Below are 15,686 nucleotides of genomic sequence, written 5' to 3' on the forward strand. Positions count from 1 at the left end.
AATACGAACTCCGCTTGGCGCGTCATACACGTGACCTTGTCCTCTTTCCATTTGAGGAGCCTCGACTACGGTTGACTGCTTGCTTTAGCGACACCATGGGCAAACGTAAAAAATCGTCGAGGAAACCGGGTCCGACGAGGAAAAAGGAGCCACTTGGTGCGTATAGCATGCATTCATGGTCTCACAGATGCTCACAAGAGACACAGACATTACGTTCACATGCCTTTTCTGCCACCACGACAAGTCAGTGTCAGTGAGAATGGACAGGAAAGAAGGAGTTGCCCAGCTGATTTGCAAGGTCTGCGACCAGCGATTCCAGAGCAAAGTTAACCGTATGCTATCTGTGCACCTATCCTGAGATTGCACCCTGACTCATTCCTAGATCTCACCGAACCCATCGACATATATTCCGAATGGATCGATGCTGCAGATGCGGCACAGTCAGGCGAGCCAGTTGTCCGATGCCCTACCGCCTCATCCAGCCGTGCTCGAGCACCACCATCAGCCGGAAGCGATGACGATTGAACTTCTGGCTGTACTCTTGCATTTAACTTCTCGATAGTAATATATGTACTTTCCCTTCAGCAAGTGTATACTATCTACGATTTTGCATTGTTCCCAGAACACGCTGTTGCAGCGTTGCTTGGGCTGTTTTAGGCGAGCTCAGTTGAGCCGTAGTAACACGGCAACAAATGCAAACATACATCCGCCTTTGATCCCAATCGTCTTTCTTTCCGTCACTCACGCCCTTTGCATTCGCTCCGTTTCCTTCTTTTTACATTTATTGCCTCTTCTGCATTCTTTATTCTTTAGAGCGGCCCCTATAATAGAGTTGGTCCCGCCATGGCCACCACAGGCAACAACATCAAAGTCGTTTGTAGGTACGGCATCTCGCATCGTCGAGTTCCCATTGTCACTCACCTTTGCCATCCTACTCTAGATTTCGGCCTCCCAACGCGATAGAACAACGTGAAGGTGGAGAAAACGTTGTCGCGTTCGATGACAATCTCACCACAGTCAAATTACGGTCGACATCACTCACGTCGGGTCCCGAGAAGGATGGCTTCACTTTCGACCGAGTCTTTCCAATGGGCACGAAGCAGCATGAGGTGTTCGACTATGGCGTGAAAGAGTGAGTGCTATTCTTTCATATATAACATGCAGCACTGAATAGGGTAACCCAGTATCGTCAAAGGTAATGCCAGATCGCACGTCATATTGCAGTTCTCTGTGATATCCTTGTCAATATATTTCTCATACTCTGCGCTCTGTAGATGTACTGGATGGGTACAATGGTACCGTCTTCGCCTATGGTCAAACGGGAAGCGGAAAGACATTCACCATGATGGTCTGTCATACCCTCTGCCACCATCTTCATGAACAACAATAACTCACCATCTTCAGGGTGCTGACATTGACTCCGATGACCTCAAGGGTATAATTCCACGAATAACTGAACAGATCTTCCAGTCCATCGTAGAAAGTGACGCGCACCTGGAATACCTTGTGAAAGCGTCGTACATGGAAATTTATTTGGAGAAAATCCGTGATTTGCTGGCTCGTACGTCACCGTATCGTTTGCTTTGTTACCCTTTCTATAACGCTAATAACTTTGTTCCGGATATCAGCTCAGAATGATAACTTGCAAGTTCATGAAGAGAAGTCAAAAGGTGTATACGTCAAGAACCTGTCCGACTACTATGTCAGTAGTGCGAGAGAAGTGTATGAAATCATGCGAACTGGTGGTGAAGCACGAGTTGTATCATCAACAGGTAGGTCGCTTTGAACATCACTGAGTGGCGCTTAGCATATTACTTCCATAGACATGAATGCCGAATCGTCTCGGTCTCACAGTATCTTCCTCATCACTATTGAGCAACGCAATACGGAGACTGGCGCTCGGAAAACTGGAAACCTTTACCTCGTTGATTTAGCCGGTTCGGAAAAAGTTGGTAAGACAGGAGCCTCTGGCCAGACGTTGGAGGAGGCAAAGAAAATTAACAAATCTTTGTCTGCTCTTGGCATGGTTATCAATGCTTTAACCGATGCAAAGGTTTTCACTTTTTATCTTCCTCTTGATCGTGCTTCTGACAAAGGAACAGGTCAAATACATTCCCTACCGTGACTCCAAGCTCACGCGTATCCTCCAAGAATCGCTGGGAGGAAACTCACGCACGACCCTCATCATTAACTGTTCTCCGTCGTCTTACAATGAAGCCGAAACTCTGTCTACGCTACGCTTCGGTATTCGGGCGAAATCCATCAAGAACTCTGCCCGCGTCAACACCGAACTGTCGCCTTTGGAACTCAAGGGACTCCTCAGCAAAGCGCAGGCTGCCAACACATCATACCAGAAATATATCGCCGCTCTTGAAGCAGAGCTTGCTGTCTGGCGTTCTGGCGGACATGTCGAAGAGGTAGAGTGGGCAACGCCAGGTAAGCATGGTTCGCCAGCAGCCCCAGCAGCACCTATGAAGAAGATTCCTTCATCTTCATCACCCTCAACCCCGGCTTCTTCATCACGCAGTTTAACACCAGTTCCCGTGAACCCCACTATAGAGGGAATGCGATCTGATGACAGCCGCCCTCAAACGCCCACCGTGGTTGGCCTGGAGAAGGACGAGCGGGAGGACTTCTTGCGAAGAGAGAACGAGATTAGCGACCAGCTTGCCGAGAGGGAGAGCGCTTTAGTTGCAGCAGAGAAGCTTGTGAAGGAGTTGAAAGAAGAGCTTGTGTTTTTGAAGGAACAAGAGGCTTCCGTCAACCAGGTTTGTACTCATGCGAAACAAGGAAGTAAAGCTCATACTGTCCTTCGTGATATAGGAGAACAAGTCGATGTCCAGTCAGATCAACGAGCTTAGACTGCAAGTTGAACGGTTGGACTACGACAACAAAGAGGGTGTCATCACCATAGACATCCTCAAAGAGCAGAATGCAGATAGCAAGAATGAACTGGAGGAACTGAAGAAACTGATTGCGGAACTTAAGTCTGCTCCGAAAGAATCATCCGCTGAAGATAAAGAGAAACGCAAACAGGAAAAGATGGCGCTCATGATGGCCAAATTCGACACGGTACGTGACCTGTCCTTGCTTACTCATACTACCGCTTACCCTAATAATAACTACAGCAAGGTGCCTTTTCCGAGAAAGATGATCAATTGCGGCAGATTCTCGCGAAGTTGGATGCAGCCGACTCTGTTTCCTCACTAACGACGGATGATCTCACGGCCATTAGAAGGCAATTAGCCGACGGGCAAAGCCTCGTTAGAGAGACCGTTGACAGGCTTAGACAGAGTCAGGAGGAGAACGAAATGATGATACGCAGGAGAGATGAACTAGAAAGTCGTGTTGCCTCACTGGAAACTGAGTACGAAGAGCTTCTTGGTAAGTTTTTAAAAATTTCTGCTTTGGAAATTTTGTTCCTGACATGCATATGTTTAATAGAGAAGACCATCCATGACGAAGAAACCAGTAACGTTGATGTTGCAGAGTCTATGGTCGATCTTAAGGTATATATATATGCCTTTGCCTTTCACCACATCAACTGATACTGTTTTGCACCCCAGAACAAACTCGAGGCACAATACGCGGCGAAACGCGATGCCCATCTCAGCGAAGTCGTAGATCTTAAGCAACAGCTTGACATGAGAGCGAATGAGGTCCGAAGTTTGAATGCCTCCATTGAGAGTTTGAAGAGTGTCAACGAGGAACTTAAGGTCAGCCTTTTCATCTGTTAACTTACTTACCTTATTGACCAGAGCGGCTATACCCAGCGCGCCTTTGCCGTAACATCCGCCGGTATTGAAGGTGGTAAGAACCTTGCCGAGAGTGCCCAAGATCTCGAGCGCACGCGAAAGGCTATCAACGTTCAATTAGCGGAATTCGACGGCGTCAAGAAGTCTCTCATGCGAGATTTGCAAAATCGGTGTGAGAAGGTGAGCACCTATTTCAGACATGCCCGATTTGTATTTGTAATAGTACGTACCCTTCAGGTTGTTGAGTTGGAAATCCAGTTGGACGAGATCAAGGAGCAATACAACAACGTGATTCGAAACAGTAACAGCAAAGCCCAGCAGAAGAAGATGGCATTCCTAGAACGGAATTTGGAGCAACTGACCTTGGTGCAGAAACAGGTGCGTTGATACAAGTGGCGTCGACATATCGTGTGACTGATATAAGGTTAGCTTGTTGATCAGAACTCCTCCCTAAAGAAGGAGGCTGGAATTGCGGAACGCAAGCTGCTTGCGCGAAACGAACGGATACAGAACTTGGAGGCCCTCCTTCAAGATGCTGACCGAAGATTATCCGTGCAGAATCAGAAATTCGAGGCTCAACTTCAGGCTGTTAAGGAACGACTCGATCAGGCTCGCGGTAGGCGGTAATTGCATTCTCACTTCTTGTCTCATCTCGATTTTTTGTTTAGCACAAAAGGCGGCGACAACGTCTTCATTGAATTTTGGTCGTATCGCCAAGCCTCTAAGAGGTGGGGGCGGGACTGTGTCTTCGACATCAGTGCCTGGGCCCATCAGTGGAGGTAGTAGCACCAATGCTAACCCATTGGCCAGACTTCAGAACGAAGAAACAGGGTAATGTGCCATCTGTATCTTGGTCCGAACAATACTAACCGTCGTTGGCATTCGCCGTTCACTTTGACAGTTCCGGAGGTATGTGCATTTGCCAGTGTCATAGAATCAGGATTCATCATGTCTTTGTAGCTAAGCGGGCGTCGTGGTTCTTCAACTCTCGGTGAAGTACACAAACTGTTGCCGTGGTGGATCTTACCCTTCTTCCTGTTTTTATCTCTCGCATAGCATCTATTATCTTTCTCTAATGCAGCATTTTCCATGCATGAATTTTTACTGTATACGTGGCGTGATCGCCTGTGCATCTGAGATGCACAAGCCACTGCGGCAATCGTCGCGCACTTTCGGGACCACCTTGTTCCATAGGCTCCCATCAGACGTGACATCGAACCGGTTGGGGCCTCCGTAATATTTGGGCACACCTTGAGCATCACAAGTGGTACTTATTTTGGCCTGTGATTTGACAGAATATAATGGTGATAAGATCGGACCAAAATGGGTCGGATCCGTCGGCGAGGTGGGAAGCACGACCCTGTACCGAAGAAAAAAATATGATTTTTATGCGGATTTTTCTGACTTTTTCTTGCGTTGCTGCCGGAGTCAAGTCAAGGAGCAACGGCTGAAAGATTGACGGGAAGGATTGTCCGGAAGCATTGCAATTATTACGTCACTGACGCGCCTAGCTTCGAATTGGAAAAGAAGGACGAGATAAGTTCCCCGTGCCACGCGAGATTTCCTCATTTGATTCCGTTGAAACGCGAGCCAAGATTTTATTTTATTCCTCTATATTGCCTCCGGTGTTACTTTTTTTAAATATTTTCTAGGAGAAACGGTTCATTTTTGCCTTTGCCAAAGTTTTGGCTCAGTTTCGCGTCCTTCCTCGACGTGCCGCTCTTTCCTTTCTCTCCTATCTGCTTCCTTCCGGTCCTAGCTGTCTGCCTTTCCTCTCGCCTCGTAAGTCGCGTCTCTGGCCTCCATTTCGCTCTAGCAACCCCCCTGTGCCCTATCACGTTCTCATATTCGCCCTCTTTTGGCCACCGTGTGTTTCGCCTAGGTTTACGTCGTGTTTTCCAGCAAACAATCATCGTATCTTCCTTGTTGACTACCATAGTCCCTCATCCATTCCCAGCATCGTAATTTAGCCTTCTGGCTACACCAAGTGAGTGCCATGCCAGCTGGACTTCTGTTCACCTCTCAATGGCGTAGACTTATTATATAGCACCTATTTTCGTCAATGTATGGGGAGTCTAAGCGCAAACCGTCTGGGTCGTCAACACATTCCGGAGCTCACTCCCCTACGAATCCCTCGACAAACGTTTGTTACGAGGCTTCACTGTACTCTTGTGGCACTCATTCTTCATACTAGCTGGCCCCGCCAAGGAAGATTACACCGACTACGAGTGGTAACATGTTAAGCGTTGGCATGGCTGGCGCCAATGCGTTCAAGGGACTTGTCAATAATTCAGGATGGCAGGTGAGTCCTTGGAAATTCACTTTCTCCGTTTTAGAATGGTTGATTTTGGGTTTTAGGTTTGGGATTCAGGAACTACCCCATCACGAAGAAATCCCTCGATTTCGTCAGCCGCTAGTGGGAATGATCTCTCAGTGTCGCAGGGAGATCATAATTTTCGCGGTAACTTTGGGGAAGGGTGGCCAGCATCGCGGTCAACTAGCGGAGCTTGGGATGATGCTAACGGCGGGAGTCCTCAGAAAAAGGAATTCGCTCAACTGGTTAGTCATGTGTAACCTTCGGACTTTGTTTATACATGACCCGTCTGTAGCAGGAGCCGCCGTTGAATCTACATCATCCCAAGCAAAGGCAGTCACAATCGGCACCATTTTCGGGTCCAAGAATTGTATGTCGTAGCAAATAGCCTTTCTCCCTTCCTTTATCCTTTTTTTTTTTGCTCACTTACTTTCATCGCTGTCAGGACGACCGATCTTCTGGTTCGAAGAAAGGTCAAATTTCTCCTCAGCGGTACGACGGTACTTTGGGCAAAGATTCGAATTCTTCTCGATATGCTTCTGCGACATCGCCGACGAAAGCCTTCGTTGCAAGCAACTATTCTGCCCAACCAAGTGCCCCCGCAGGGTTTGATTCTATGCAGAAGGCTTCAAGCGTAGATGATCTTTCATTAACTCTTCGTAGTATGGCTGTCGAAGATGACTTCACTGTGCAGACTCGACAGCTCGGTGGCCCCTCCCAACCTGCTCCTAGCCAGCTGAGAGGCCCAATAGCTATGCCTCAAGGCCGTGGACCTTATCCCTCGTTCCCTCAGCCTGACTACAGCGGCTTCTATCCTAATGCGGCCGGTAGAGACTCGTTTGTCGAATATCCTTATGCATACGGAGCTGCTCCATCAGATCCGTCGCTGTATGCTTCCCCACATTTGGCGAACACTGCTCCCACGATTTTTCCTGGGCACCAGGCCTTCAATGGCATGGCTGATATTCGCCAGCAATCCGCGATGTTCTATGACTACTCTGTGAACCGCCCGCCCGGGTCCCATTTCTATTATCCGGCTCCCCAAGCTATGATGTACCCTCCCGCCCATTCTCCTATGATACCCCCGCAAGTTCCCAATAATAATCCGGAAACGTCGAATGAGAAGAAACGTGAACTATCTGTCTGTATTTTGTTTTGTCATGTTGGGACTGGCGACTGACTTCTATTCACAGTACACTATTCAACAGCATTTAGCGTCGCAGACCATTATGTACGCTCCTGTTCGGACAAGTCCTTCCCCTCATGCTCAACCATACGGTTCTGGTATCGACTATAGTGCACAAGTGCCTCCAATGGTGGGCGGGAGTACAATCTACGGTCCTACTGCTCAGGCCATGTATCCCCATGGAATGCGCTTTGGCCGGCGTGACGGCGGTCATCCGGTCATGTCGTTGCGTAGTCCGGTATTGGATGAGTTCCGGTCAAACAAAACCCGTAAGTGGGAGCTGCGGGTAAGGCTTCTTCCATAGAAACATGCGTTTTCTTAACTGACGATCACAGGATATCTATGGATATATTGTTGAGTTCAGTGGCGACCAGCATGGGTCGCGTTTCATACAACAGAAATTAGAGACTGCCACTAGCGAAGAGAAGCAACTCGTTTTCGAAGAGATCGTACCAGCCAATATTTTACAACTAGTACAAGACGTCTTCGGTAATTATGTGAGCAGACGGTTTGTTTTGGTTGGCCCCCTTCCTGACTGACGGGGGATGTTTCCAGGTTATTCAAAAACTATTCGAACATGGAACGCAAATGCAAAAGACGCTGCTCGCCAATACTATGGAGGGCCATATTCTTCATCTTTCGTTACAAATGTATGGTTGTAGAGTGGTTCAAAAGGTATACCTCCTTGATTTCCGTCGTGTCTCGCCCTGACTTGTTCTAGGCTATAGAATATATACCACCTGATCAACAGGCGACCTTCGTCAGAGAACTTGACGGCCATGTTTTAAAATGTGTCAGGGACGCAAATGGGAACCATGTACGTTTAATCCGCACTTTGAAATTCTTGTGCTGATCATCCTTGTAGGTAATTCAAAAGCTGATCGAACGTGTGTCCCCGGACAAACTGGGCTTCGTGAGTTCGTTTAGGGGAAGTGTTCATGAGTTATCCACACATGCTTACGGCTGTCGTGTACTTCAACGCTGCCTTGAACACTTGCCTGAAGAATTTGCACGCCCATTGCTGGAGGAACTACACGACTACACCAACAATTTGATGCAGGATCAGTTCGGAGTACGTTGTCATTTTGTGTCCATCATCGCAGACTAACCGGCCTCGCGGGACAGAACTATGTTATCCAATTTGTATTGGATCACGGACAACCGCACGATAGGACTCAGGTGATAGCTAAACTACGAGGCCAGATGTTGCAGATGGCTCGGCACAAGTTTGCGTCAAATGTCTGCGAGAAAGCCCTTATCTGCGCAGATGCCGAAAGCCGACATGTCCTCATAGAGGAACTGATGATGCCGAAGCAGGATGGCACGAATCCGGTCATGACGATGATGAAGGATCAATTTGCCAGTAAGTCGCATTTACGGTGACTGCGTGAAGACATGCCACTCACGGCTTACCGGGCCTAGATTACGTCCTTCAACGTGCGCTGCAGGTTGCTGAAGGGGAGCAAAGAGAGGCATTAATAGGCATGGTTCGTCCACAGTTGATGAACATGCGAAAATATTCTAGCGCGTATAATAAACATCTTAGTTCCAGTACGTTTAGGTTCTCCTGTTTTTTTCGCTCTAACTCTATCCTGACAGTCGAGAAATTACTTGATAAAACTCCTACTCAGTCTGGAGAGCCTACCATTATCCGTCCTGAAGTCATTCTTTCGGCCCGCACTCCCTCAACTCTATAATCTTCTTTCTATGGACACGCTCATTTAATTCTGTGATTGTCAACTCTGCTTTCTGCTTTGTATCTGTCTGCACCGTCTATTTCCATGTCACGCATCCTATCCTTTGCACATTCTGTTGGATATTTCTATTCTTATATTGTCGATAGTTTGGTTTTCTTGTTAGTTGTCGTATTTTAACTGGGCCATTTAGTCACGTACACAGTTATAATTGTCAATTTTGAGTACTTGAGTCGTTGGATAGTTTCTTTTTGAACGCTTGGAATTGAAACCCAAAAGACGAGGTGACACGTCGTGGGTCCAACCAAAGCGGGCCAAATAGTACGTGGTTACGACCCTCCAAAGACTCCCAGTCGGCTTCCGTGTCGACCGCCTATACCGCCTAGGTAGCCCCCAATTTCCTCCATTTTGCTGCACAATGGAAGGTGCTGAAGCAGCAGCGTCGCTTTTTGGCTCGGACGATTCCCTAGACCCGTTTGCAACACTGGGAACAGAGTTGACCGAAACGAAAGTCACACAATCGGCAGAGCACCTGTTTGGTGTCAATGACACGTATACGTCTTCAGAACGCCTAGATACCGTTTTCGATGCGCCTGGGGAAGTAGGAAATGCGTCAAACAAGACGGAACACCAGAGTGCATGGCCCGATACGGCACAGAATCAGCAGTACAACCCATCGCAGTCCCTTTATTCACGTGGTTCGACGTTTGGTGGTGCCGGACGTGAACAGGCTCATGGTCAGTTCGATGGGCCAGGAGAGAAGCAAGGACAGCAGCCAGGTATTGATTTCTTTGCATCGTACTCTTATTTGGTCATTCACGCCGTCGAGTAGTTCATGATTACAGTGCCGCGGTAGAACGACGGGAACCTTTGTACGGCGTCTCGCATGATGCCTACTCGCCGCCAGTGAAGTCTATGGTTGCAACGACGCAGTCTAGTTATCCACATTATGCAGCATCTCCACCGGGCCCTTTGCATATTTACGATTCTCCAGCCTCTCCATCGACCACCTCAGCATTTGACCCCCCTGTATCCTCATTCAGGGCTTCATATTCGTCGCATACACCAACTGCTGCTGCTCAGTACAATCCGACCGCATATTCATCAGCGACACCTGCTTTTTCTTCCTTCCCACCTACCAATCTACCTGCACGACCTACCTCACCCACAAAGCCAATTGAGAGGCCAAAGGTTTCCAACGCGTATGACCCACCGTTTCCGATGACGAAAGCACGGCGAACTATGTCACGCGGGGCCAGCATACAAACCCATAACACGTTTACCTCGTCATCTCCTCCCCCTGCTCTGCCGCTGCCGCCACGCCGGACCACACCTCATAGCGCTTACAGTACACCGGCATGCTCTGACCTTCCTCCTCGTTCTTCTCACACTCCGGACACCGGCCCGCCTCCAAACATTCTGGGCCTCCCAAATTCTGTTCATGGGCACTCTAAGCCCTTTCAACTAGACACGCTTCCGGGGACAAGTGATAGTCACCAATACGCGCCTGCATCCTATGATAGCCCGCCCCGCAAAAATTGGTCGACTTCTCCTTATAGCAATCCTCTTAACTTTAACGAAGGCCTTCAAGAAGAAGACGTCGATCCCGAAGCGTACGCTGGCGCAAATGGTATGATAAGTCAGACAGAGGGCCTGGGTTGGAACTCCTCGTCACCATTCGAATTGACGCATAAATTAGACGCTCCCGTTTCACCTGTCTCAACTTCCTTCTCGTCTCCGCCTTCCTCTTCACAGTACTCAGGAGTTCGCGATGCAAATCATGCAAACGGGTTAAGGTCTTTTACCATTCCCTCTACGCAATCATTGTCAGCAGATATCGGTCGCCGTGCTGAAACGAACGGGTTTCATGTTCCTCATTGGCAAGGTCAGCCTCTCAATACGACGAGTAGGACATCTTCTCCACTGGACAGCGTAAAATATCCTCCTGTTGCAGCGGAGTCTACCGTCGCCGATCCATATCGTCCTCTCTTTTCCGGTAGCACGGACTCGTCTTCATCTCCGTCTCCTGCTATCCTCGATTCCCCCATTGTAGCAGGAGGGGCCCCATCTATCAACCCCTACCTACCCCAGCCATCTGCTGGTTTACCTCAAACATCCTCTCCTGCCGTTAACAACGCATCGGGGGAGAAACCGCCTCCTGCTGATCTCCATCGTCCGAAGTCTTCTGCCACCATCTCAAGAGCATCATCACCTATTGTCAATCTTCTGTCCACTCGGACCCCGCCTCCTGCCGACATGTACGTTCCTAAAAAGCGTTCCTCTACTGGTTATGGTAGTACGTACTCCTCGAGTCATGCTTTCAAGCCTCCTCCTCCGAGCCAAATCTATCTCGCGCCAGCTAAGCAAACACCACCACCGCCTTCTTTCCCCCGCGGGGAGCCGTTGAGGAGTCGCTCAATGTCCAATGGGTCTGCTCTATCATCGTCATCGACTGAGGCCGAAGATCCGTATGCCCCCGTACGTCATACTCGTGCGCAAACGAGCGAAACGGATTATGGTTCAGCTATTTATCGTTATGATAATAATGAAATGCCTCAAACCTTAGGCGCGCCAGAGATGAAACCCCCAACACATACGCCATACGCACCTTCACCTTCTTTGATGGGAACGAATGACCCGCTAGGTCGTTCGTCAGCTCGAATACCGGTATTCAGTTTTGGTTTCGGTGGCAACGTAGTCACTTGCTTCCATGGAGCAGCGATGCTTAACACTGGGTTCGATGTAGCTCTTTCTTCTCGCAATTCCACCGCTGTTGAAGTTCGACTTCTCCATAAAATCATTCCTGAATCAGCTTTGGACACATCTGTATCCTTTCCAGGTCCTCTGTTCTCGGATCCTGGTAGTTCTACATCAGGATTAGTTCGGACAGGCGCCTCAAGCCAAGCGAAGACTCGAAAAGCCAAAGTCATCAAGTATCTTACGCATCGAGCCGAGGAAATGAAACAGGGCATTGGGTATCTTCATGCGAATAGCCCTGAAAGACGTCGAGCAGATGGAAAGCTTGTACTCGTGAGATTATTGAAGGTTATGGTTGAAAACGACGGTCGGATTTCAGGCTCGTAAGTGGTCCACAATAGTGAGTCTCCAATTGGTACTCACGAACTTGGTAGCCCGCAAATTGACGCCGCTGTACGTTCCGCGTTGATACCTCGACAAGATCTGACTATCAGCGAATCCACGACTCCCTCGACGGTCGCCTCAGGGTTCACGCCAGCCTTGGAGTCCACAGCCATCTCTTCATACACTGGTCTATCTGTAACGTCAGTGGGCCGCAACGAGGATACCGTCTCCACATCCGTTCTTCGCTCCTCAGCGTTGGATAAGATGCAAGACTTCCTTCTTCGCGGAGAACGGAAAAAGGCATATCATTATGCCTTGGATGAGAAGTTATGGGCTCATGCTATGGTTATTGCCAGTGGGATAGACAAGGATGCATGGGAAGAAGTTGTCAATGAGTTCCTCAGGACCGAACTAGGTGTGAAAGAAGACCCGTCTCGGAATAGTTTACAAGTCCGTGGCAATGAGGCTCTTCCACCGTCTGTCAATGGTCGGGAAGGTTTGCGAGCTGCATATAGGTTGTACTCTGGGCAAGGTGCTTCATCTGGTAAGTTGATTGGATTGGTGTAGCGCCATTAATCCTAATGGTTTAACAGTTCAGGAGATGATACCCCAAAACTTGCTCTCAAGAGCGACGGGACATGTGTCATTACCTGTGCCGGTGCTGCCTCAAATGACGCCCATGACACCCAACTTTACAGTTCCACAGGTGGCCGCCGGTAGTATTCCCACCGATTGTCTCTCAAAGTGGGCTGAGACGGTCAGCATGATGCTGTCACCGTCAATAAATAGTGACACATCATCGGGACTGTTGGCCTTCGGTGATCACTTATTGGCTAACCAATGGGTTGAAGCTGCGCACGTCTGGTATGTCGAAGGCTTTGATGGTCGTCGCTATTTTGACGTGGCATTTCAGTTACCTACTTTCTTCACAAACCCTGCCTGCTGGTAGCACCGTTCTTCCGCCGATAGGCGGCATTGGACACCCTACGGCACGACTCATACTTGCAGGTTCACGTAGTCCCCAGGCGTGGCCGAATTTCCACAAAGATTCTGACCCCATAATATTTTCCGAGATTGTCGAGTTTGCGCTATCTTTGGCAACGCCGACCAAAGGCCAAGAACCTTTTGGTGGTTTGCCTCACCTTCAAGCGTACCGTTTTATCAGAGCTGCCTCTCTGGCTGAATTTGGCTATGTGCAACTTGCTAACAGGTAGAGTCCCCTTTTTTTGGTGCTGCCAGTTTGCTGATCTTCTTTTAATGAGGTATTGCGAAGCAATTTTGGCTAGCGTATCACGGTCTTCACCGTACTTCAACGAAACGCTTACAGAGCAGCTGAAGGGTTTATCTGATCGCATCGTCGGTGTGTCGCACGCGGATAAAGGTGGCTCGTGGATGAGCGGGAAACTGAGTAAACCAAGCCTGGATACCATAGGCGGATGGCTAGAAGGGCGCTTCACTAAACTTGTTACTGGTGATGCCGAGGCCACAACAGCTACCGAAGAAGACGCGTCAAAAATTGATGACCGTAGCGGGCATACGGGACCATTCTCACAATACAGCTCCATCTCGTCTGCGGCTCCGTCTGCGGATCCGTCCCCCCATTCTTCCGTGGTCAATCTTCCTATTACTCCAGGCCGCACTGGATCTGCGATGTCGACTCATGGATATCGGCCACCAGAACGGGCCGCTTCAGCCATGGACACAATTCGCCGAAAGCAATCACCTCCTATGCCGCGCATATCGTCTGCTTCCGCAACAACAACGATGTTTGCGCCATCTCACTCTTTCGGGCAAGCGCTCTCGGATTATAAGCCTCTTGATACTATGAACGAAGTCGATGTTGCGACACCTAAGCCATCGTTTGATGAGGCTGATGACGATCCGAGTGCACAAGAGGTTACTTGGTGGGGAGATGGTCTGTCTTCACGGACACCAACGGCGACGAACTTCGTGAAATTGAACGATGCTGTTGTGACGTCGACGGACGGCTTTGTATCCCTCATGGACAACACCACGTTTTCACTTTCGTCCCCGCCAGCACCAGCTTCGCGTCCGCCTCATAAATTTTCCGAAGAGGAGGATGAAGAGGAAGATCTAGGGTTTGGAAACTCTAAGCCCAAGGACAACAAGCCTTTCGACGACAAAAACACCGAATCTGAGGAGAAAAAAAGACAAAAGAGTGCTGCTCCTCAACAATCTGGCATGTGTCTTTATGGCTCACTCATGCTGTAGCACTAATTTTATTACAGACCCTAAGCCAGTTGCAAATTCGAGCAGTAGCAGCAGTGGATCTTGGTTTGGTCGATGGTGGAAACGAGGCGAAACTTCTGGACCTGTCAAAGCCAGTCTAGGAGAAGAAACGTCGTTTTATTACGACAAAGAGCTGAAACGATGGGTCAACAAAAAGGTTAGTGGTCTCTCTTTTTCACAGAGTTTTTCTCACACTGTTATGCGTAGGCTGGTGCTGATGTAGCTGCTAAACCCGCCCCACCACCACCTCCGCCATCAAGGCCGGCGACGACATCACCAGGCATGTACGCAGGCATGTCTACGTCTGGACCTTTGACCGATTCGATGAATGGGCGAACGCCCGTTCGGCCGGCGTCTGCCGTCGATTCTTCGACCGCACCACCAAATCGACGAGCGCTTCCACGCGTTCGTTCGAACTTAGTACCTACTCCCGAACTCGAACCCGGACCTCCTACTCCTCCCAGTACTCGGCCTGAGCCTGGGCCGCCGCCGTCACCTATGCCAGGACGACCCAAGTCGCAAGGCTCGAAGCGACCTATTCGTAACCGCTATGTAGATGTGTTTTCGCATGAAGCTGCCCCCACATAGGACGGTTGAGCTCATTAGACTAAAATCATTATTTTATTTAGGATTTTACTTAACACATCGTTTGGAATGAAATGTATTCCTATCGATATGGAGACACTTTTCAGGATCATGAACGGAAGTAACACAGGGTTTCTTTGAGGGACGTCAGTCTGAGAAGACACCCCCACTTGAAGGGGCCTCAAGAGTCATCGATGCATTAGTCGCGAGTCAAGCTTTTGTACTTGAGTACATCCTAAATCAGCGTTAGTGAGAAGGGCTCCACTATAGTACCCACTGTGCGCAATCCTAGTACTTCTACCGGTACCCAACCAGAGGCCAAGGGGACTTGGACGCGGCAAAAAAAGGGATTTTTTAATATGCTTATAGGGTCTATAACCGCTGGATTGACAGCTTTTTATAGTTTTAGATTAATAAGTCTAGTACAATGCCCATAGCGAGATTCGAACTGGAGACCCCTAGCTCAAGTTGGCCACCGAGCCACACCTTGCAATTAGACAGAATCATTAACAGATGAGAATGCAACTAGTACTTCGAACAATATAGGGGCTGGGTTGAATTTCAATTTTACGCTCACGTGTCCGGAATTACGAACTAGCGATCGATCTATTACTGCAGACTGTTATGTCACTGTGCCTTTGCCATGTTCAAACTGTATCAACACCTAAAGAACATTCTGGTGTTTCTGTTTCTGTTCCATGCTCATTTGTACTGACTTTCGTGGAACAATTGTCTAGGTGGAAGAAATTGCAATGTCATGGTACTGAAGTCGATGCTCTCGTCACGTCACAGTGGCTCTGACACTCGCTGAAATTCGACGT

The 15,686-nt window shown here is 48.9% G+C and overlaps 5 protein-coding genes across 5 annotated transcripts; all 5 read left to right on the forward strand.

Moving 5' to 3' along the window:
- Window positions 1-95: 95 nt before the first annotated feature.
- On the forward strand, window positions 96-525 carry BT62DRAFT_998504 (Elf1-domain-containing protein; the record flags this gene model as incomplete). The annotated part of the gene is made up of 3 exons (XM_043190730.1): window positions 96-156; window positions 207-332; window positions 383-525. 3 exons carry the CDS (start codon window positions 96-98, stop codon window positions 523-525), a joined length of 330 nt encoding a protein of 109 aa, XP_043045971.1.
- BT62DRAFT_1014691 (kinesin heavy chain) lies at window positions 477-4,802 on the forward strand. The gene is made up of 16 exons (XM_043178226.1): window positions 477-881; window positions 941-1,132; window positions 1,185-1,195; window positions 1,275-1,348; window positions 1,405-1,561; window positions 1,629-1,772; window positions 1,824-2,053; window positions 2,103-2,768; window positions 2,824-3,072; window positions 3,129-3,384; window positions 3,445-3,509; window positions 3,567-3,716; window positions 3,774-3,935; window positions 3,993-4,133; window positions 4,185-4,371; window positions 4,424-4,802. The coding sequence occupies exons 1-16, from the start codon at window positions 844-846 to the stop codon at window positions 4,588-4,590; spliced, it is 2,889 nt and encodes a 962-aa protein (XP_043045972.1). The 5' UTR covers window positions 477-843; the 3' UTR covers window positions 4,591-4,802.
- Window positions 4,803-5,991: 1,189 nt separating this feature from the next.
- BT62DRAFT_860382 (uncharacterized protein) lies at window positions 5,992-7,183 on the forward strand (the record flags this gene model as incomplete). The annotated part of the gene is made up of 4 exons (XM_043182497.1): window positions 5,992-6,057; window positions 6,114-6,323; window positions 6,368-6,439; window positions 6,515-7,183. Coding segments are annotated over 4 exons (1,017 nt in total), but the record flags the coding sequence as incomplete, so codon positions are not given.
- Window positions 7,184-7,475: 292 nt separating this feature from the next.
- BT62DRAFT_977156 (ARM repeat-containing protein) lies at window positions 7,476-8,952 on the forward strand (the record flags this gene model as incomplete). Its single annotated transcript, XM_043189259.1, has 8 exons — window positions 7,476-7,541; window positions 7,591-7,752; window positions 7,811-7,930; window positions 7,977-8,072; window positions 8,121-8,327; window positions 8,381-8,618; window positions 8,678-8,806; window positions 8,855-8,952. The coding sequence occupies 8 exons, from the start codon at window positions 7,476-7,478 to the stop codon at window positions 8,950-8,952; spliced, it is 1,116 nt and encodes a 371-aa protein (XP_043045974.1).
- Window positions 8,953-11,367: 2,415 nt separating this feature from the next.
- BT62DRAFT_878913 (uncharacterized protein) lies at window positions 11,368-14,868 on the forward strand (the record flags this gene model as incomplete). Its single annotated transcript, XM_043182571.1, has 7 exons — window positions 11,368-12,029; window positions 12,081-12,574; window positions 12,624-12,894; window positions 12,944-13,240; window positions 13,293-14,209; window positions 14,280-14,437; window positions 14,488-14,868. The coding sequence occupies 7 exons, from the start codon at window positions 11,368-11,370 to the stop codon at window positions 14,866-14,868; spliced, it is 3,180 nt and encodes a 1,059-aa protein (XP_043045975.1).
- Between the last annotated feature and the right edge of the window lie 818 nt (window positions 14,869-15,686).

Source organism: Guyanagaster necrorhizus, assembly GCF_019112545.1.
Source record: "Guyanagaster necrorhizus MCA 3950 unplaced genomic scaffold BT62scaffold_1, whole genome shotgun sequence".
In the NCBI taxonomy this organism is placed as follows: domain Eukaryota; kingdom Fungi; phylum Basidiomycota; class Agaricomycetes; order Agaricales; family Physalacriaceae; genus Guyanagaster; species Guyanagaster necrorhizus.